The sequence below is a fragment of the Balaenoptera musculus genome, chromosome 5 (assembly GCF_009873245.2).
Source record: "Balaenoptera musculus isolate JJ_BM4_2016_0621 chromosome 5, mBalMus1.pri.v3, whole genome shotgun sequence".
Taxonomy (NCBI): domain Eukaryota; kingdom Metazoa; phylum Chordata; class Mammalia; order Artiodactyla; family Balaenopteridae; genus Balaenoptera; species Balaenoptera musculus.
The window spans coordinates 29,604,798-29,628,313 of NC_045789.1; the positions used below are offsets into that span (position 1 = coordinate 29,604,798).

Consider the following 23,516-nt stretch of genomic DNA (forward strand, 5'->3'; position numbering starts at 1 on the left):
GTGTTCCCTTAATTTCTATTTCAGATGTTTCATCATTAGTGTATAGGAATGCAAGAGATTTCTGTGCATTAATTTTGTATCCTGCTACCCTACCAAATTTATTGATTAGCTCTAGTAGTTTTCTGGTAGCATCCTTAGGATTCTCTGTGTATAGTATCATGTCATCTCCAAACAGTGACAGCTTTACTTCTTCTTTTCCAATTTGGATTCCTTTTATTTCTTTTTCTTCTCTGATTGCTGTGGCTAAAACTTCCAAAACTATGTTGAATACTAGTGGCGAGAATGGGCAACCTTGTCTTGTTCCTGATCTTAGAGGAAGTGGTTTCAGTTTTTCCCCATTGAGAACGATGTTGGCTGTGGGTTTGTCATATATGGCCTTTATTATGTTGAGGTAAGTTCCCTCTATGCCCACTTTCTGGAGTGTTTTTATCATAATGGGTGTTGAATTTTGTAGAAAGCTTTTTCTGCATCTATTGAGATGATCATATGGTTTCTATCCTTCAGTTTTTAATATGGTGTATCACATTGATTGATTTGCATATATTGAAGGATCCTTGCATTCTTGAGATAAACCCCACTTGATCATGGTGTATGATCCTTTTAATGTGCTGCTGGATTCTGTTTGCTAGTATTTTGTTGAGGATGTTTGCGTCTGTGTTTATCAGTGATATTGACCTGTAGTTTTCTTTCTTTGTGACATCTTTGTTTGGATTTGGTATCAGGGTGATGGTGGCCTCATAGAATGAGTTTGGGAGTGTTCCTCCCTCTGCTGTATTTTGGAGGAGTTGGAGAAGGATAGGTGTTAGCTCTTCTCTAAATGTTTGAAAGAATTCACCTGTGAAGCCATCTGGTCCTAGGCTTTTGTTTGTTGGCAGATTTTTATTCACAGTCTCATTTTCAGTGTTTGTGATTGGTCTGTTTATATTTTCTATTTCTTCCTGGTTCAGTGTCAGAAGGTTGTGCTTTTCTAAGAATTTGTCCATTTCTTCCAGGTTGTCTATTTTATTGGCAGAGAGTTGGTTGTAGTACTCTCTCATGATCCTTTGTATTTCTGCAGTGTCAGTTGTTATTTCTCCTTTTTCATTTCTAATTCTATTGATTTGAGTCTCCCTTTTTTTCTTGATGAGTCTGGCTAATGGTTTATCAATTTTGTGTATCTTCTCAAAGAACCAGCTTTTAGTTTTATTGATCTTTGCTATTGTTTCCTTCATTTGTTTTTCATTTATTTCTGTTCTGATCTTTATGATTTCTTTCCTTCTGCTAACTTTGGGCTTTTTTTGTTCTTCTTTCTCTAATTGCTTTAGGTAAAAGGTTAGGTTGTTTGAGATGTTTCTTGTTTCTTGAGGTAGGATTGTATTGCTATAAACTTCCCTCTTAGAACTGCTTTTGCTGCATCCCATAGGTTTTGGGTCATCGTGTCTCCATTGTCATTTGTTTCTAGGTATTTTTTGATTTCCCCTTTGATTTCTTCAGTGATCACTTCATTATTAAGTAGTGTATTGTGTAGCCTCCATGTGTTTGTATTTTTTACAGATCTTTTCCTGTAATTGATATCTAGTCTCATAGTGTTGTGGTCAGAAAAGATACTTGATATGATTTCAATTTTCTTAAATTTACCAGTGCTTGATTTGTGACCCAAGATATGATCTATCCTGGAGAATGTCCCATGACCACTTGAGAAAAAAGCATATTCTTGTGTTTTTGGATGGAATGTCCTATAAATATCAGTTAAGTCCATCTTGTTTATTGTGTCATTTAAAGCTTGTGTTTCCTTATTTATTTTCATTTTGGATGATCTGTCCATTGGCGAAAGTGGGGTGTTAAAGTCCCCTACTATGATTGTGTTACTGTTGATTTCCCATTTTATGGCTGTTGGCATTTGCCTTATGTGTTGGGGTGCTCCTATGTTGGATGCATAAATATTTACAATTGTTATATCTTCTTCTTGGATTGATCCCTTGATCATTATGTAATGTCCTTCTTTGTCTCTTATAATAGATTCATAATTTTTAAAGGTTATCCTCCATTTATAGTTATTAAAAAATATTGGCTGTATTCCTCATATTGTACAGTATATCCTTATACCTTGTTTTATTTTTGAATATTTATTTATTTAATTTATTCATTTTGGCTGATCTGCGTCTTAGTTGTGGCATGTGGACTCTTAGTTGCGGCATGTGGAATCTAGTTCCCCAGCCAGAGATTGAACCCGGGCCCCCCTGCTTTGGGAGCGTGGAGTCTTAGCCACTGGACCACCAGGGAAGTCCCTGTTGTCTTTTTTTTAGATTCCACATATAAGTGATATGTAGATCCTGTCTTAAAATGAGAAGCCCCAAACGAGCCAGTATAAAAATGAGTGAGGTTGTGGGTGGGGTCTGTGTGTGGTTCCTGTCATGGTGACCTTGCCAGCCCTCCGAATATTTGGGTGACTGACTGTCCTGAGCTCCAGTGACTCTGCTTTGCTAGCATAGCCTAAATCCTCATGAGGAATTGTCAGTGATGAAGGGCTGTCCTGGGACATTTAAACTTGTAGCCACAAACCTAGCCCTCTACATTATGTAGTCTGATCACTAATAATGGAATGTCATCGACTTTTAAATTTCTGAGCAGTGGGAGAAAAAAAAAAAACCTTCAAACAGAAGTGTTCTGTTAATGAGTGTGATAGACCCCTTTGTTGTTTGAAGCCAACCCTCTTGCTATTTCCCTGAAGAAAGGGCTGTGTTGGGGCTAGGTCGCACATTTCCCTGGCACTTTGCCGCACCTCCTCTTCCCTGAAAATATTTATGGAGATCTGGTGTGTTAATAAATTTAGAAGTGATTTAATGGTCGCATTGGCAGGGTGAGATAAAGCAGTTCAGCGTGTGGTTCATTTTGTTTCTGGGTGGGGTGGAAGAGGGAAATGAAAGACTCACTTTTTCCTTTTTGGAACCTAACACTCTGCTCTTCTGTTATCACTCTTGTCCTCTAGGCATTAAGTGTCACCGAAACCCTGATTAAACCGTTGGAAAAATTCAGAAAAGAGCAACTTGGAGCCGTCAAGGTTTGTGTCTAATTCGAGCACACTTGTAAACAGCAAATGTAGACACCTCTGCTGCTTGAGTGTACACTCGGTTCACATTTAGCAGCTTTGAAGGAGATGTTGGAGTCCACGATCTGTTGTTCTATGTTTCAAATGTGCTTTGTCCCCTTTGGGGGAATAGGAAATTGAAAACAAAACACAGACACCTGGACTGGATGGCGAAACCTCTCGTAATCATCTTGGGCTTCACCTTTCCATGTAGAGTTTTAAAAATATCTTTAAGCAAACAACACGTTTACTCTGTATAGCAACATCTTATCTCTGTCGGAAGGGCAGTGATTTCCATGCCCGCCTCAGCTTGATGGCAGAGTGTAGCATTATACTAGGGTTTAAGATTAGAAATCCTGCTACAGCAGCATGCCCTTGAAACTAGAAAGAGAATATTCGGTTACAGTAAGTCCTCTACATACGAACCTTCAAGTTGCAAGCTTTCAAAGATCCGAACGTGCGTTCGTATGTCCAGTCATGTTAAGTTAGTTGACGTGTCTGTAAGATTACTGTGCTGTAAAATTAAAAATGTTTTCTTTATTTTCTTTGTTTGTTTTTTATGTATTATTTGTGTGAAAAGTGTTATAAACCTATTACAGTACAGTATTATATAGCCAATTGTGTTAGTTGGGTACCTAGGCTAACTTTGTTGGACGTACGAACAAATTGGACTTACGAATGCACTCTTGGAACGCAACTCATTTGTACGTAGGGGGCTTACTGTATTGGGATGTGTTTCCTTCAATTTAACACAAATTTATTGAGCTTCTGTTATGTGCCAACATTGTTATGGGTGCTGGGGATTCAAAGGTGAGTGAACCACAGACTCTGTGCTCAAAGCTCTGGGATGTAGCCAGGATCTCTGGGAATAATGCAGCGACTTTGCCCCTGGGAGCCTGGGATGTATTTAGCAACTTCTAACATCTGCTAACTAATAAGCTTTGAAATTAACTCAGAGAAGTAATTTCCACCAGCCTCTCTTGAATGTTGTGCACGTACTTGAGGGAGAAGAAGTAGCGTTTCTGTGTTGTTGACCATTTTTGGCTTGGCCTAAGGAGAAGGGAATAACATCAGTTTTAGGCAGGGAAGAGAGGTTTTATATTTGTATTTTTTTCCCCCATGCATTGGTGATGTGAGGTTTTTTTTTTTTTTCTATATCTTTGTAAACAAACTATTAAAATCCTTTTCTACGAATAAACATTGTGGTCTCCATGGCCATAGCTATAAAAATGGGTCCAGAGAGAGCCAGCTTTTTAGCTGCTGTTTATAGACTCAGTTCTCCTTTAAGTGACCTGTTAACATATTAGACACTTCTTTTTGGCATGATATTTTACGGTTTTTAATGAAGAGCTGTGTTTTGAGGGGAGGTCAGTGGGGGTACCCCCCAAGTCCTCTTCCTGGAATTGTTTGCTGAGCTACATGAAGCTGGTTTGTGTTTGCTGAGCTACATGAAGCTGGTTTGTGTCTGCTGGCTTTGTAGCAGGACATTGGAGGTCTGGCTTCACATCTGTGACCTTGGGCAAGTAATTGGCTTTAGTTTCTTACCTGTAAGATGACAAACTGGGGATCTGACTGCTCTATTTTGCAGTTTTATGATTCTGTTTTCTCTGATCTTCATAGGCTGTCTTAAAGCTTGAATAATCTTGGTTCTTTCTCTTTGAACATTTCATGGCAGGTACTGAATGTAAACATTTCTTATTTTTCTTATTTTACTTGGATGATGGTCGGGAAGGATAAGGGTTATATTATGTAAATGAAAAATGAATGTGACTTAATTAATAGATATATTTCCTTTTTATTTACCTACTGGGTTTTTAGAAATTTCTGCTCTTGAGTTTTCTACTGACTCCTTCTCCTCCCCAGAGTTGCCCAGCTTCTCATGTTGTGCCTGTTCAAAGTGTGGTTGACCCTTGAACAACTCAGGTTTGAACTGTGTGGGTCCACTTATACGTGGATATTTTTCACTAGTAAATACTACAGTACTACAAGATCCACAGTTGGTTGAATCCATGGATGTGGAACCGCCTATATTGAGGACTGACTGTAAGTTATACTCGGATTTTCAACTGCTCCTAGGTTGGTGTCCCTAACCCCTGCATTGTTCAAGGCTTAACTAACTGTATAGCCTGCAAAGCAGCTTGCAAAATAAATTGCCATATTAAAAGGTTAAATTATTTTAATACTTTGTCTATTGAGCGGTTTAATGGCCAAATTCTATCCTGAAGTCCCATTTCTTTCTTTCTTTTTATTATTATTAAAAAAAATTTCTCCCCTCACCTCCCTTCCGCTGCACCTCATGGCATGCAGGATCTCAGTTCTCTGACCAGGGATGGAACCGTGCCCCCTGCAGTGGAAGCGCAGAGTCTTAACCACTGGACTGCCAGGGAAGTCCCCCATTTCTTTCTTTCTTCGTTGTTTTTCAGGCTTCAGGTTTATGAAGGGTGTATCCTACATTCTTGTTCAGTACAGTGTGTGTGTTGGCTGTCACACCTATTGATGTTACCTGGGAGAAGCCTTTTTTTTACTGGTAGTTTTGTATATTAAACAGTAGAGAAAGGTAGTTTTCTAGGTTATATAGTGATATATAAGCATCTGTCTTTCTCATTAGATTGTTAAATCTTTACGAGGAAAACCTATGCTTATTTCTTTATTTTCTACCAGCCTCCACTCTGTCTTACTATAATGTATTTAATAAATAAACCAATTCTACTGTTCTTCTATTCTATTCTAGAAGAACCAGGAAAGGGTTTATAACCTGGATATTTGATGATTTTCTCCAGTTATGCTTTTTAAACACCAATCCTATTTTGAAAAGCACACGCTCTTGTTCCAGTGGTTTATTTACTTACGTGGGATACTTAAAAATAACTTAATTCTCTTAGGTTAAAGATCTTTTTTTAAATACCATGAAGCAGTTTTCATGTGGGGAGAGAAAGACAAAAGTCTTTAAAAGTTGACCGCAGCAGAATTTTTTAGGTACCCTTGTCAAAATGTTTATCTTTTCTTTCCCTTCTCCTTTTTCCCATCTGGGATGGTCCTGTCTTTCGCTTTTATATGCAAGCTCTTTCAGTTCCTTTTACTTCTTCAGTTTCCAGCATCCCAGTGACATGTTTAATTTGTGTTTTTAACATAATCGAAACTGCTAGGTGGCTTTTGTGAACTGGATTTTTTAGGAGCCCCCAGGTCGTCTTTTCTGCTGTTTCACTTCTATTTGGATATGTTCCCTGTCAGTCACATCTGTTCGGTTTGGCCTTCAACCTCCGTCCTGTAGGTTCTGCCGCATTTTCTCATGTGCCTGCCCGGTTCTTGTCTCTGTTTAAAAAACCCCATTTCCCACTGCAGGACACAGTCGTTCTGTGCTGTGTCCCATCAATTCAGAGTTTTCCTCACGGCCTCTCTTAGCTTTACTTCCACGGAAGCTCTTTTCCCTTCCCCAGAAGCTTGTCACTTATTCCTAAGTATGTGCATAACATTTTGTCGGTAACCATTGCTCATTAAATGTCAGTTTAGCCACAGGAAACTAATACAGGCACCAGACAACATCGGAGCCAAGTGCATTGTGTACAAACTCCAAGAAATACTAGAGCTTGCTAAGAGTTACAGTGGGAGAATTTAAAATTGCTTTCTCTGAAAGGGGCAGCATGCAAATATCAAACGGATACAACGAAATGATATTGATAATTTATAGAGTCTATTCAAATGCTCTTTTGCAAAGAGCCAATTACTGTTTTATTCAATAGAATAAAAGGTTTAACCAGAAGTCTTAAAAAATGTTTATTTCATAAATTATACCCTAGTAGCTCAGCCATTACCAGACTCTCACCCCATATTTCCTTTGTATTTCTTTTCAAGACTATGCCTAATGACTAAATGTTTAATAAAAATCAACTTCCTGAGATTCTGTAAATGACTGCAAAATGTGGGTAAAAAAGCAAATTTATTTGAATAATTTCTCAAATTATGTTTGATAGAGCAGAAAAAATGTGATTTAATCACATTTCTTTCATTTTTAGTAATAACCTTATCAGGCCTATCATATGGCACAGTGCCAGAGGCCTTGGGATATACAACTATGAATTAAAACACTGGTCGGCCTTTAAGAAATTGGCAAGTCTGTGTGGGTGATGTCCAAAAAAAAAAAAAAGGCAATAAAAATGCACTGTGAAAAGTGCTCTAAATACGAGTAACGGTGCTCTGTAGGTGTCCTATCATCTTGGCTTTGGAGCGCCAGGAAAGTCTTTCAGGAAGACCCGATTCTCCCTCGTTTGGAATCCTACTTCTGCCCCTTAAGTAGCTCTGTGATTTGGGGCAAGTCACTTAAGGCCTCTAAGCCTGTTTCCTAATCTTTAAAACGAGACTTAGGACACCGGTCTCTGAAGGTTTTTGCGAGGCTTCAGTGCATTTGATAACATATTTCTGGGGTCTAGTGCAGGGCCTGGCGTATACACAGTTGCAGCTCTTTTAGGATCCCCTTTGTGACATGCTCCATACCAGCTTGCCAAAAAGAACTGTGCAGGTTTTTGTCCCCTCTGTGTGTGCCGGGTTCAAGCACTGTGGCTTGTGACTCCCCCCGGCCAGACGGTGCTAAGGTGATGGATAGGTGACTTGAGAGCAACGGCACCGGAACCAGCGGTGGCACTTTGTCAGGGTCGGTGTCGCTGCGCTATAGGCTTCTCCCTTCCCATGTCCAATGTCTCCTGGGCGCCTACTGGGTGTGCAGGTAAAGGCTGAATTCTCGTTGCCGTGGAGAGGCTGAAGGAGCTTAAAGGCAAAAGGGGGTGGGGTTGGCTAGGGCAAATGAAGTGTCAAGGAGGGCAGGTGACATTGGTGCAGGAGTTGAGGGAGGCGGCTGTCCCCCCACTGGAGGAGACAAGGAGTGCTTCATGGAGGAGGTGGCATTTCCACCGCCTGGTTTGGGGGTAAAGGCTGAATTTCCAACACCCTGGGCTGTAGGGTGTTGGTGGACCAGGGAAGCAGAACAGGGATTGCAAAGCTCTGGTTGGCCTGGATATACAGGAAAAAGTGCTCCTGCCGAGTGTGTTGTCTGTGCTGTGAATCTTGTTTCTTGTATGTGCAGCGTTACCCCCCACCTTTTTATTTAAATAAAGAGGGAGAAGGAGTTGGAATCTCTAAGAAAGTATTTAAGCTCCTGTCTAGACTAGTCAGGCCTTATTATTTACTGTTTGTAGTTTGAAAATAAGTCTTTTCATTTCCTCATCCTAGAAAATTTGTAAAATACCAAAAATATTTAAAAAAGAAAGTTACCTGGTAACTCAAAAATTTCCCCTTCTTCTAAAACAAAACAACAAATTCTAGTGCCCTGCAGAAATGTGGACAGTTCACAGGTGTGTTCAAACTTTTGTGAATTCTTTATATGTTCTTTACTCATTTTTCCTTGGAAGTGTAATGTGTGATTTGAGCAAAAACTTGCTCAATAAAGAGTGTTTCATGTGTTAGGAACGTTTACCTCTTTTCTTCCATATTAATTGTATCTTCTCCCTGCCTGTTGTTTGCCTTTTACCTTATTTATTGTGTATTTTTGATATCTAGAAGTTCTTATGGCTTCTTCCATTTCTCTTTTGCTCAGAAGTTCCTTCTCTGTTCTGAGATCTGATTGAAAATACTCTTTTTTGGCTTCATTTTTTACTTGTGACTCTTTCAGTCCATCTGGAATTAATTTTGATTTGAGACATGGTTCTCTTTTTATTTCCAGCTAGTTAACCAGTTATACCCACACCATTGGTTGAGTAATATTTTTTTATCCAGTGATTTGTGATGAAACCTTTATATATATATATATATATATATATATATATATATATATATATATATGTTTACTTCTAATATATTCAAAAAACCTGATTATTTATGTTTTGTTTCTTAGGTTTATTAAGTCCCTCTACCATTTACACCGTGTACATCTTATTTGACTAATTATGCTGTTTTAAGTAATAGCTCTTCTTCACTGTTTTTTTTTTTGTTGTTGTTTTTGCATGTGTGATTTTATAACATTACAAGCTGACTTCCCATGAGTCATCTTGAACTTGTAAACATTTTGTTTGGCTTACTCATGTTAAAACTGAAAAAAAATATTTTTTTGTTGCCACCATTTAAAAATCACTGGGTTTTCCAGCTGTTCCAGAAAAATCAGAAGACATGGCCTGTGTACTGGGCTTATATTTCCACATGGCAGAAATCTGCAGGAGCTCTGTTATGGCTACCTGCCTACCTCGCTAGAATAGATGTGGGCCACCTGATCTGCCTTTGCCTCCACCTTTCCTTACTGAGTTTTACTTCCAGCTTGACTCAGACTCGCTTGAGTAATGGTGTTTCATACAAAAGTTTTCATTGTATTAATTTGATCCTTGATAGAGCCTTTTGTCTCATATTGTTCAATTTATTATATATATATGTATATATATACACACACACACACACATACATATATGTGTATCCTATATTGCAGTGTTGAAGAAAAAAGGCTCCATTCTTTATTGAATGCTGCTTGAACACAATCCCTTTTAAAATTCATATTATTTAAGTGCCAAAAGTCATATGAGTACAAAGAAACAGAATATTCTATAGTGACCTTGAGAAGAAATGCAAGGAGAAACAATTATCTGAGTCTTAAGATTCAAAAACAAAACACAGTAGCGTTTGTATAATACCATACGAAGTACGAACAATTGTATTTCCACTCTAATTGGTGGGCGTGATGTTGTTTCTTGGCTAAATTCTTTCTTCACAGAGCCTTGATAGAACCATTTTCTTTCATTCCCAACCTAACCCACATGCTAATTTACATACCCCACTACTGCTGCGTGTGCTGGGGTGTTTTGACTGCTGACTTTAACATCATTGCATCCTTTGTCCCCTTCTGTGATTCAGATGAAATCAAAGGAGTAAAAATGTTTTCAGTATTCTCTGGTAAGTACTAATCTGCAAAGATAGTGAGCACGTTTAACCACATGATCTCGCTTTGCAGCGTACTTGCGGTAAATGCAGCTGTGTCACCTCCACTCCTGTCTCATTTAAACCTGAGAAACTGATGCTCAGAGAATGCTGTGACCCTGGGGCAGTGTCACAGAACAATGTGTGGCTGCTAGAACCTGCGTCTCTGACACCTAATCCAGTGCATGCTCTGCAATATGAACTTTTAAAAATAGTGGAGATTTTGAAGTAGTGGCCATATGTTCTTTTTAGTTTATTTTCTGTTAGTCATTAAAATCGTTTAGGAAGCACGTCATAATGAAAAGCAGAAAAGAGAGTAACCATGTAGTATTAATGCCTTAAGCTTTTAAAAAAAAATAGTTGTAAATTAGACCTAGGGCATAAAGAAAAAAAGTGCTTCTGTTTCAACAAAAGTTTGACTATTCTCATACATAGGCGAACCGTAGGATCACAGAATTTTAGGATTGGATCTAAGAATGAACTAGTGCAAAACCAAATCCCTGATCTTTTCAGTAGGAAAACTAAGGTTCTGTGTTGTTAGGTGTTCCCCCCCCCCAAAAGATGTGCAGCTAGTTGGTAATTAAACTTGGAGTAGAAATGGGAAGAAATATCAGTTCCCAAGTCTGTCTCTTCCATCAGTACGGGGATTAATTTAGGGTCTTTAGGTGGGCTGGCAGAGCTCCCTTCCTGGCTTCTCACAACAGTTTGTAGTCCCGTGGAGTGAGAAAATGATAATAAATGTGAAGAAACAGAATTTTTGTGCTTTATTTACTCCTTTTGCTTAATAGGGAAAAGATCATGCCAGAAAAGGCTGGGAGAATCCATTATTTTTGACCTAGAAAACAGAAGTTGGAAAATAGGGAAGGGAATGTTCCTTTTCAGGAGGCCTTGGAGAGTTGGCGAGAGTTTGAAGTTAATGGAAACATTTTGACAGCATGAGGACATTGCGTGTGCTCATTGGTGCTCCGAAATGTTTATGAAAAATCAACTTACCTTTGGCAAGCAGTGTTGGGGAGATACTCTGTCTTCGCTGCCTTAAAAAAATTTGGTTCCTTGTGAGATAGAGAGGGTGGGAAGGAGGCTCAAGAGGGAGGGGATATGGGGATCTATGTATGCATAGTGCTGATTTACTTTGTTGTACAACAGAAACTAACACAGCATTGTGAAGCAATTATACTCCAATAAAGATGTATTTAAAAAAATAAAAAGATAAAAATGCACAGGGAACTCTATTCAGTACTCTATAATGACCTATATGGGAAAAGAATCTAAAAAAAAGAATGGATATATGTATATGTATAACTGATTCACTTTGCTGTACACCTGAAAATAACACAGCATTGTAAATCAAGTATACTCCAATAAAAATTTGAAAAAAAAATTTAAAAAAATTAAAAGAAGCTACTCTAGCAAAAGGAAAGCAAAGGCTGTTTCTAGGCAGTGCCTGAGAAATGTTTGTAATGTTAACCAAAGGATCTTGGTACAAGTACGTCAGTATTATTTTAGGCCTTGTCGACCTATTGCTACGTATTCTAGACAGTGTTAAAGAAATCACCCCTAAGGTTTGGGTAAGTAGATGACATTCCTGGTCAGAGGATTTTATTGTGATATTCATACTGGACAATTGGGGAAGATCTTTTAAGATGTTCCCTACTGCCCCAGTGGTGATGATGATGATTTTTTTTAATGTAGATCAAAACTTACTCAGTTTTAAGTGAATTCCATTTCTATGCCAAAATCTGTACTGTAGCAAGTTTGCTTTTTTAAGCTTTATGTTCTTATTATGTGTTCATCTTAAAAATATTTTTTTTTGAATGGAAGGACAAGTGAATGGCATTAATTCCAAACACTGATAAGTATGAAGAGTTGAAAAATAACAGGCTTGGAAAAAAGCCCATTAAAGGAAAAAAAGAAAAAATAAGTGACTCTTCAATCCTAACACTGTCTTGATGAGTAATAAGCAGTATGGCCTGGGTGCAGATAGATTTTCCAGATAACTCCTTCACACTTCGTGGTACTTTCTTTTATTTTCGGATATTTTTCATATTTTGAGTTTCCCAGTGGATTAACTATGTGTATGCCTTTTTTCCCCTTTTTTAATCACAGTTGTCTATGTTTTTCTGATTTGTAGGAAGAAAAAAAGAAGTTTGACAAAGAGACAGAAAAGAACTATAGTGTAATTGATAAACATTTGAATTTATCAGCAAAAAAGAAAGACTCACATTTACAAGAGGTATTGTTTTTATTTTTCTGTTAACTTGTTTCTAAAATTCAGTAATCAGTGCATGTCTTTTTTTAAAAAATTGTGCTTTTCTTTTGAAAACATTTCATCTAGGATTATTAGAGGTGGAAAAAATGACCGGGTATCACCATGAAGAAAAGAGCTCTTTTGGAGCAAGATATAAAATAAGACCTCTTAGAGTGATTAATGCAGTGTGGATTCATAGTATTAAAAGTTTTTGTTCTGAATATATTTTCACAGGAACAATCATTTTAACCAGCGTAACTGAGAACAGATATATTATTTTCAGGAATCGATTCATTAATTGGCTTTCAAGATTTCTTGAAGAAGTGAATTGAATAAGCTCCTGCACCATTTGGCTTTTATGTGAAGGCAGCATTAATCTTACTTAACACTGAAGATTCAGGAGTTTTCACCTTCATTGGAAAGAGAGCATCTGTTTTACTTGTGTTAATAGACTCATTTTTTTGTTTTTGGAGGGAGCTGTATGTAAGGAGAAAGGAATTTATATCTTGTCTCTCATTTTCTCTTTCTGTTTCTTAAATCCCCTGCCACTTGTTTTTCCTCACTCACACACTTGAATGGAAACTCAGTTGTTTACAATTTGGAACATATGCTTTCCTTAAACATAATGCTGTTTGCAGCTGTAAGGATCTTGACTCATCCCACAAAAGTGTGATTTTCTTTTTCTTCCATTTGTTTATTTTTAAACACATAAGGAATCCAGGCATGATGTGCCACTATAATATACACTTAGTGAAATATCATCAAAATGACAACATTGTAGAATAAACCTGGGTTATGTTTAAATGTCACAGATTTAGTTGCAAACTCTGTGTGTGTGTGTGTGTGTGTGTGTGTGTGTGTGTGTGGCGGGGTTATTTTGACACTGCCTACACGTCACGTTTTCTTTTGTCTCGCTAGTACTTTTGACGGACGTTTAGATGGCATTTGACGTTCTATGAAAGAGAACGGCCCTTTTGTACCATTTAATCCTCACTCCAATACTGTGGGTAGGGCTCCATTCTCTCCTCTTCCATATTATGTAGGAAACCATTCACTTGTTACGTGTGTTCCCTCATCTCCTACCCTCTGTCATTTTTGAAATGACAGCTGTTGCTCTTAGAGGCTCTCTTTATGCTAGCAGTTTTCTACCTCTCTTCTCCCCTGATCTCTGTTTCCAGGTATCCTGAAGGGATTTTCATGCGCCGGGTCAATTTCCATCTCCACCTCACTATCTAATGAGGTATCATTCTACCTGTTGTTTAGGCAAAGTCTGTAAAGTCAGTCTTGGCCCTTTCGCTCTCACCCCACATCTAGACCATCAACCTATGTCTTCTTTAGCTTCAGAATATTCTCGGACTATGGCCAGTTCTCCTGACTCCCCACCCGTCACCCGGGCATCTCTCGCACAGATTACTGCAAAGGCCACCCTGCTTTCACCAGGGTATCCCTACAGTTTATTTTCTGTACAACAGTGGAGTGAGCCTTCATGTTGCTCTTTTTCTCTAGATACTCCTAACAGCTCCCCTTAGAGGCCCTGGGCCCACCCCGTCTGCCCTCACACCCACATGGCTGCCTTGCTCTGGCTTGGTTCCATGCTGAGGGCCTGTGCTTTGTTCATCCTTCTGCCAGATCTGCATGCCTCACTCCTTCAAATAGTCTTCCAAATACTCTCCACTCAGACTTCTCCTTACTAGAGAAGTTTTCCAGCCATCTTATTTAGAGTGTCCCCCTTACTCTCCTTTATTTTTTTTTCATACTCTGACAGCCATTTGACTCACTACATAGTCCGTTGTTACATGGCTTCTTCCCATAGGATGTAAGCTCCTTGCAGGCAACAGCTGTGTTCTGTTCAGCACTCTGTCCTCAATGCCTAGAATAAGACTTGTCAGGGAATAGGCACTTAATAAATATTTACCCAATGAACAAGCATGAAGATTGTGAGCTAGGGCTTCGACAGTTTCATCATTCCCAAAGATAATTAAACTCCAGATGGGAAATTTGAAGAGACCCTCAAGGAGAATCATTTTAGTTTCACTTAAATTACATATTCTTGGCTGTCTTGCTCTGTTTGCTCTTTACAAACATACGGACTCCCACTTGACCTAGCTTTCCATTGCAAGCGTGAAGGCCGTAAGAAGGGGGATGCTGTTTAGTGGGAAAAAGGTTAGATTTGGATTTTGGTTACTTTTGGCAGTGGCTAATACATTGCTAATCTTCAGTAAATTGAGGTGCTCAAGAGATTAATAAAGGTTGCTGAGACTGGTACTGAACAAAGGCATAGAAACTTGTTATCTATTCTTTCCTCTTGTTTCCAATGAAAATAACAGGAGGAAATTATGGCAGACACCAGGCTGGCAATTTTAGTAATTCTATTAGTACCTTTACCTGTAGCTCTGTTTATTGGGCACAATGGCTTCTGCCTCCATCACAACCCGAAATTCTAATTAATATTTGTACTAGAACAAGAATTGGATATTCGAGAACATTCCATGACTGCTGATTTTTGAAGTATATTTTTGTTTCCTGATGCCAATTAAAAATAGGCAGTTGCCACCTGTCTCTACAAGGATTAAGTCACTAGCCTAGCTCTGAGGAACTAACTGCTCCAGGGCTATAGTCCTCGTTTTGCCCCAAATCAAACTGAACTCACAGATCGCATGTTGTACATTTTTTTTAAGTCGACACTGAGTTGTCAAATAATTATGTTTCAGTAAATATGACCAGAGAAATAGATCCTTTGAATATCTTTGTGTGAGTGATCTGCTTCCTTTATGCATATTAACAGCAGGAATGGTCAGAAATGAGATGATAATCAAATTGAAATTGTATGTTTGTTTAAAAAAAATGACTTTTGCTTGGTGTAGTAAAAAGTATAGTCCAAATGTGTGTTTTCCAACACCACCAAGCAACTGACTCAACTCTGACACTACCTAGAGACAGCATCAGATCCAACAGGTTAAGGGCTCAGTCGGACAAGACTGCCCCACTTCTGACTAGCAGATGCAAATTATTATCTATAGAATGGATAAACAACAAAGTCCTACTGCCTAGCACAAGGAATTATATTCAATATCCTGTAATAAACCATAATGGAAAAGAATATGAAAAAGAATGTGTATGTTATGTATAACTGAATCACATTGCTGTACACCAGAAACTAACAACTTGTAAAACAACTGTAATTCAGTTAAAAAAAAAAGACTACCCCACTTCCGACATCAGTCCCAAGTCCTGGTTGTTACCTGTGCTTCTGACTGGCTACAGATAAGAGGTTCCTATGACCCCTTCCTTGCTAGAGTGGCTCACAGAACTCAGAAACATGTAGTTAAGTTTAGCAGTTTATTATAACAGATAATATAGAGGATACGGATGAACAGCCAGATGAAGAGGTGCACAGGGCGGGGTCTGGAAGGGTCCCAAGTGCAGATACTTCTGTCCCCATGGAACTGGGGTACGCCACTCTCTAGGCAAGTGGATGTGTTTCCTGTTAACCTGAAATAAATAGTCTGCTAGGTATTTCTCCAGCAAAGACGGGTTTATTCAGGATCAGCAGAGAATTGCAGTTTAGGGTCTGCAACCATGGGGAACCAAGGGCAAGTTTCTGCACGGCAAAGGAAGGAGAACACTTTCGTTGAGAGGGAAAGAGAATTGAGAGGGCTATAGTAAAGAGTCCCTGGCTTTTTCTTGGGCTGGGTCCTAGCCAGGAAAGAAGAGTGGTCTTTCTTCTTGTTGGGCTCTGCGATGGTCTGAAGCCACGTGAGCTCCCCCTTCTGGTGAGTTTTCCGTTTATTAATTTTTTACATTACCAACCTGGAAGCTCATGAACTCTTGTTCAAGTGTTGTTATAGAGCTTAATTTGTAGTGCTCCTGTCTTCCCGGAAATGGGTGGGTAGAGCCGAAAGTTCCAACCCTCTAATTAGTGCTATCTTGGGGCCCTACCCTAAGTCACCTCATTAGCATAAACTCAAGCATTCTCAAAAGGGGCTCCTTACAAATGACTAGAGACACTTCTCTCCCTCAGGAAATTCCAAGGGTTTTAGGAGATTTGTGCCAGGAACCTGGGACAAAGACCACATACACTTTTTCATACATCACATATATAGTGATTGCCTTTTAGACTGAGTCAGGGCTAAAGGACGGTGCTGCTAGGTATAATTTGGATGTCTGTGGCATCGTTGTAAATTATGGGTTAAGGGCCATCCCAGGGATTCTTGTGATTGATCACACTGCACCTGGCACAGTGGTTCTGAACACCCAGAAAGAACATTAGGAAGCTGTGGATAGAAGCTGACCTGCCATGCCGGGGTAATTGCAGTAGCACAACCAGGCGAGAGAATCCACTAAAATTAAATTAAAAAACCACCTTGGTAAATCTGACCCTGGTGTCATTTTCTTGAAGGACATTTCCCAGTAACAATAACATGAAAAATCCACCCTTAACCTCCCCTATCTCCATTGTATTAAATACTCAACACACTCACGTTGTTTTTCCTGGGAGTTGTGTCTGTTAACTGCTAGTGGCTGAACTCTCCATCTCTGGATATTAGAGGCATAAAAAAATCATGATTTTTATGAGTGTTAGGTAGAAATTCTCATTTTGGCTTAGTGACAAACACTCTTATTATCGTTAAATATTAATTAAAAAAGGATATGATGCCAAAAAAATTATTACCTGTTAGATAAATACTTTTTTCCCCCCAAATTAAAAACTTTTTGTTGTGGTAAAATATACACAACAAAGCATGATTTTAACCAAGTTCAGGCATGCAGTTCATTCAGTGTCATTAAGTGCAGTCACACTGTTGTCAATAACCGCCACATTCCAGCTCCAGAGCCCTTTCAACTTGAGATACTGAAACTCTGTGCCCATTAAACACTAACTCCCCAGCCCTCTTGTTCTCCCAGCTCCCGACGACCACCATCCTACTTCCTGTCTCTATGAATTTCACTGTTCCGGCTACCTTATATAAGATAAATCATACAGCATCTGTCCTTTTGTGACTGGCTTATTTCACTTAGCATAATGTCCTCAGGGTTCATCCATGTTGTAGCAGGTGCCAGAATTTCCTTGCATTCTGTGGCTGAATAATATTCCATTATCTTTGTAGACCACATTTTGTTTATGCCTTCATCTGTCAGTGGACACTTTGGTTGCTTCTACCCTTTAGCTGTTGTGAATAATACTGCTGTGAATGTGTGTGTGCAAGAATCTCTTTGAGTCCCTGCTTGCAGTTTTTGTGAGTATATACCCAGAAATGGAATTGCAGGATCATATGGTCATTCTATTTTTAATTTTTTTTTTTAGAGAACTGCCATACTGTTTTCCATAGCTGCATCATTTTACATTCCCACCAGCAGTGCACAAAGTTTCAGTTTCTCCACATCTTCACCAATACTTGTTATTTTTCTGGGGGGTTTTTTGTTTTTTATTTGGGTTGGGGGGAGATAGGGTTTTTTGGATTATTTTCTGATATTTTTTGTTTTTGATAACTGTGAGGTGGTACCTTGTGGTTTTGATTTCTATTTCCCTAATGATAAGTGATGTTGAGCATCTTTCTCTGTGCTTAGATATGGCCTCTTTGGAGAAATGTCCAGATAAATACTTCTGGACATAAAATTAGCCGAGTTAGGAAATAAAAGATGCCTTGTAAGAACAGTTCTGAGGACCAGAGGTTTCCCTACTGTTCCTCTGTTTAGCCATCCCCTCTCTCAATTCCCTTCTAGTTAGACAAGAGAAGCTGGAACCTTTCTTTGGAATAGTCTCCTGACCATCTGGTGCCTGTTCCCTCCCAGGGGACAGGACATGGTGAGGACTTAGGAGCGTGACTGCCTGCAGATGGGCTTCCAGCCCAGGCCTCTCTGCAAGAGCCAAGTTCTTGAGATGATGCCGCCACTTCCTCACCTGTTTGCCTTCACTCCTGAGAGCTGTGGCGACTGGAATTTGCTCAGCCCTCCTTCCCAGGCCACTTCATTCTTAGGCGATTTGTTAATGGAGATAATGTTTATGTAATTTGGATTCTACACGTGCGGTTCCACCTTGGGTGTCAGTTGTGGTTGGGTAGGTTTTTCATGAAGTGCCTTTTACTGTTTGATCTTCCGTCCTTCGGGGTCAGTCTCATCACAGAGAGCAGGGGTTTGCAAACTATTTCTGCAGGGAATCGGTTAGTAAATATTTTAGACTTTTGAAGATCACGAGGTCCCTGTTGCAACTACTCAAGTCAGCTGTTGTAGCGGGAAGTCTACATGGAAGATGCGTAAAGGAGTAGTCCTGGCGTTGGTCCAGTACCGCTTCATTTAGAATAACAGGCAGCAGGCTATATATTTGGCCCATGGACTGTAGGTTTGCAGACCTCGGGCAAAGAGTTGCACTCCGAACCATCTCTAATTTGACTGGCCTCCGTTATTTTAACATAGGCAGATATCCAAGTGGAACAGAACCGGCAACACTTTTACGAACTGTCTCTTGAATACGTGTGTAAGCTTCAGGAAATCCAAGAAAGGAAGAAGTTTGAGTTCGTGGAACCCGTAAGTATAAATAGCAAGTTGCTCTGCTAGTCGAATTTCGTGATATAATAGGAATGTGTTTCTTCGAAGATCTGATTTATGGTTGCTAGAGGCTGTGGTGCCTAAACACGAAGCAAGACGTCGTAAATTGTACACAGTGCACCCAGAGCCATGAAGTCAAAAAATCACTTCTAAATAGTGGTTCTCGGCCTTATTTGCACAGCAATGTGTAATGAGTATGATTCCTTTTGCTATATGGTCTCAAGGACTCTGCAATCAGGTACAATTTCTGCCATCCTAGTTGTAACTCCACCCTTAAAAAAAAAAAGTCCCCGTGAAAGAAATTATATTGGAATGTGAGTGAGTGTGGGATATTTATGGGATAATCTTTATTCAAGTTTGTTCTAAAGCAAGTGCATCCATCCAAACCTTGGTACTTTCAGCAATTATTGGTAACCAACTACTTCCAATACAATTCACAATGCTTATGCAACCTAAGTTAAGAACCAGTGTGTGGAACATTTGAAACTATTTTGTGAGTTACTCTGACATTTCTTTATACTTCTTTTAGAAACACATGATTTTTTTGTGTGCTTATATAGATGCCCTCTGAGAGCTTCAGTTACTTATATGTTAACATATCTATGAATATATGTATCTTCTGAATCAAAATGTAAAGGGTATTTTGTACTGTGGGTTTTAGCAAAAAACCCAGAGGTACACTGAGATTCATGATTGTCAAGATTCACTTTAATTTTAACATAGACTATATTGCATGTGATTTTAAAAAACAGCTTTATTGAGATGTAATTCACATGCCATACAATTTACCCACTGTGTGTATGATGTTGGGCAACAAACCAAAAAAAACCAAGTAATGATTCATTAAAAATTAGCATTCGTGGGCTTCCCTGGTGGCGCAGTGGTTGGGAGTCTGCCTGCCAATGCAGGGGACACGGGTTCGAGCCCTGATCTGGGAAGATCCCACATGCCACGGAGCAACTGGGCCCGTGAGCCACAATTACTGAGCCTGCGCGTCTGGAGCCTGTGCTCCGCAACAAGAGAGGCCGCGATAGTGAGAGGCCCGCGCACCGCGATGAAGAGTGGTCCCCACTTGCCGCAACTAGAGAAAGCCCTCGCACAGAAACGAAGACTCAACACAGTCATAAAAAAATAAATAAAAGAACGTGAATTTCTTTAAAAAAAAAAAAAAAACAAAAAAACAAACAAAAAAAAATTAGCATTAGTGGAAGCTACGGTCCAGTGGAGTAATTGAATTACCCTAAATTAAACAATTAGAGAAAACCTCCTTAAAGCTTTCTTTTTATGTGAAATCATAATAATGGCCTGCATTTTATTTACTGAGCATTTACAGTGCTCAGTCATTGTTCAGGTTGTTGTTCTAAGTACTTTTCTGTGATCATGCATGTATTCCACACAGTACCCTACTGAGGAGATATTTTAATTATCCCACTTAGCAAATGTAGAAATTGAAGTAGAGAAACTTCAGTAATTTGCCCCAGTTGGGAACTGACCCCTGCTGGCCACTTGACGTCAGAGTCCCAAATCCCTTACCATTACTCAGTGTGACGTTCTGAAGACAGTGAATCTCAGGATTTCCTTAACCCTCACCCCGAATCACTCTTACTCTAGATTTTCTCACATGTGGGGGAGAAGCAGGACCCTCTGATCAAGAGGGGCAGGTGGAGACTCTGTAGGAAACTCAGGGCTTAATTACTGCCCTGCCTCTGCCCCTCTCTGCTCCAATCACTGAGCATTCTTGTCAACAAAACAGAGAGGTTGCTCTGCACTGGATGCCCTTCGAAAGAGCTTTTAGCTCTTTGATGTGTATGTCACTTTCCTTATAGGTTCTATCGACCTATAGTGATAAGGTTTCAATTATAAATGAATATAGGGATTCTCTTGACTAAAAAGGACAAATGGGTGATGTAGAATTCCATTTCTCCTATACAGCATACTGTAGAAGCTGTCTAATGGCTCTGATATTTAAGGAAAAAAAATCACACATCCTTTTATCTTTTTATAGGGACCAATTAATGAATAATATGCAGTTAGATTTAGTTGAATTCTAGTGACTTCCTTTTAATTATTGTGCTTCGATAGAATCATAATGAGATGAGGCAAAATACGTGGCTTTTTAATTTATTTTGTTCACTGAGATTTTTTGGGTGCTAATGTCGCCTTTTCTCCTTTGTTTTAGATGCTGTCATTTTTTCAGGGAATGTTTACTTTCTATCATCAAGGCCATGAACTTGCCAAAGACTTCAATCACTACAAAATGGAACTACAGATCAACATTCAGAATGTAAGGAAACGAACGCTTTCTCCTAAAAAAGATGTTTGAGAGGTGTAGTTTTGATTTCTTTGGTGTATGAAAAGCCTTAAACTAAGACCGGGCTGATCTGTTGGTACCGAGAAAGTGAGGCTACGCTGCCACCTTCTGGTCAGTTCTTGGTGTAACAAACTGTTCTCCAGCTAAGGGAGGCTCTGAATTCTGCTGCAGGCGGCTCTGTTTTTTTTTTTTTTTTAAGAATTCATTTCCTATAATTTATTTTTCTTCCCTTTTTTTCAGAAAAGTCATGAAGTATGTTTTTACAATCAGAATTTCACATAGTTTGCTTTATTTTTTATTTTTCCAGTTTTATTGAGATATAATTGACACACAACACTGTGTAAGTTTAAGGGCTACAGCTTAATGACTTCACTTATTATATTGCAAGATGATTTCCGCAAAAGTTAACATCTGTCACTTCGTGTAGTTAAAAAAATTTTTTTCCCTCGTTATGATAACTTTGACTATCTACTGTCTTAGCAACTTTGAACAAGTCATGTGGCAGTGTGACATAGTTATTCTGCACTTTGTGAGGCAGTTCTAAGGATAACCTCTGTTGTGTAAGTCTAAGTCTGCTCTGTATGAAACAGACAAAACAGCCCTCCACTCTAAATTTAAGGCATTTCAAGTCTAATCTAAATTTCTTCTGTTACTTGTATGTCTTATTTGATTTTTATTCCCAGATAGGCTAACAGTTCCAGTGGAATTTCTTTCCTGTGCTTGGTGCCTATTCACTAATGTATTGGTGTTCACAGTTGCTGTTGGCCCTTTATTGTTTTCCTGGAAAATGTATGGTTTCTGTTAGGTCTTGGATAAAGAGATTTTTGGAGAACTATTAAACAGTATACTGTATGTGATTTTGATCAGAAGGTGGTAGATGTTTTTCCTTTCAACACTTTTGTTGATTTTGGAAGTGTCCACATTGAAAAGCTATTCAAGTTATGTTTAGTGTAATTTCAAACCTTGTTAAAAACACAGTGAGTGAGTTTTGGGACAGACTCTCAACTCATCCTGAAAGACATACAAGAAGAAGGATGGGGATCTCTGTGCTGTTTGCTACCTGACCTTCAACGTCTTATAATCTTAGAAATTGAGGACTAATGGTTTTTGTGTCGATTTTGTTTCAAAGTTATTTTGGTATAGTTCCCAACATTTGGGAACGTAGGTAATGAAATCTCTTGTATTTTGTAATTTACGCGTCAACTTGTATTTGAAGATTCTACATTTTGTTCAGTTAAATGACTAAAGAGTAGATTCCTCCCTACACCCTCCAAGATCAGTGATATAAAGTAACATAATTTAAAAATATGTCACAGTGTATATGTGTAGATTAGTCCTAACTTCAAAAGTGTCTCTGTAGGTAGTAGAACATTTAGTCTAATGATGCTGTGATGTATCAGAATACTTCTGTACATAGCAGAACACAGCGTTTGTAAAAAGAACATTACATAGTTAGTTTAGAAGATTAGGTTATAATCCTGATTTTTTTTTTCCCCCTCCACTAACTGTATAACTTGTGTCTGTACCTCATCTGTCAAGGGCAGGGCTGGCCTGGATGAGAACCTTCAGGCATAACTGACCCATAATTTGCGTAGAATGAGGAGGCAGGGCCCCTTATTCAAAAATGAAGAATTTCAAGGCAGCGATGGCAGAGCATTAGATCAAGTGCGCGACCTTCTGAGCGCAGGGCTGTGGGTGACGGCACGGGCCACCTGCCCGTGAAGCCAGCCGGGCCTCAGGGTCTGGGGTGAGGTATGGGGACACATCAGCATCTCCTGGGGGCTCCAGGGAAACTGTCCATGCACAGCTTGCTAATGTGGAAGTTCATTTATCACCCCCACCCTGGGGTCAGGGGCCTATAGTTACCTTAAATACACCAAAATAATTTCAGCGAGATTCAAGATTTAAATGGGAATGAGCAATACTCAGGCATGAGCTGTTGTAAGCAACACTTGAAGACAGCCTATCATTTGAAATGGGTCAGCTGGTTAATATCTAACTCAGTCTATTAAGAACCTAACACACATACTTGGTAACTTTCATTTCCCATAAAGAACTGGGCGAAGAACAAGTTACTGGAAAAAATCCTTTCCTGTGTCCCCTGGAACTTCAGGATTGTCACCAGGAAGTTGCCTGGGCTCCTCCACCTCTCTGCCTTTTGTTCTGGCTCTTTCTGAGGCTGCTTCTGCAGCTCTGCAGGTGGAGGCTCTGCCTTCCGCCTCACCTTCAGGGTTGAGGACACCCGATCTGGAAGTCGCCTGTGCTCTTTACTTTTGCTTCTAGCTCATTCTTTGCCCTTCAGAAATACCAGCACCTTTGACACACATGCCACTTATTCTACCTCACCTGCTATATCTCAGTATTGCTGTAATTTACTACTTTCTTGGCCATTT

General features: G+C 39.2%; 1 protein-coding gene across 2 annotated transcripts in view; it reads left to right on the plus strand.

Annotated features, from left to right (window-relative positions):
- ARHGAP10 (Rho GTPase activating protein 10) overlaps positions 1-23,516 on the plus strand; it is a 327,424-nt gene that overhangs the window by 104,959 nt on the left and 198,949 nt on the right. For both annotated transcript variants that reach the window (XM_036853059.1, XM_036853057.1), the window contains exons 4-7: positions 2,969-3,040; positions 12,150-12,251; positions 18,681-18,791; positions 20,992-21,096. In XM_036853059.1, coding sequence (XP_036708954.1) covers positions 2,969-3,040; positions 12,150-12,251; positions 18,681-18,791; positions 20,992-21,096 — 390 coding nt within the window. The remainder of the gene's footprint in view (positions 1-2,968; positions 3,041-12,149; positions 12,252-18,680; positions 18,792-20,991; positions 21,097-23,516) is intronic.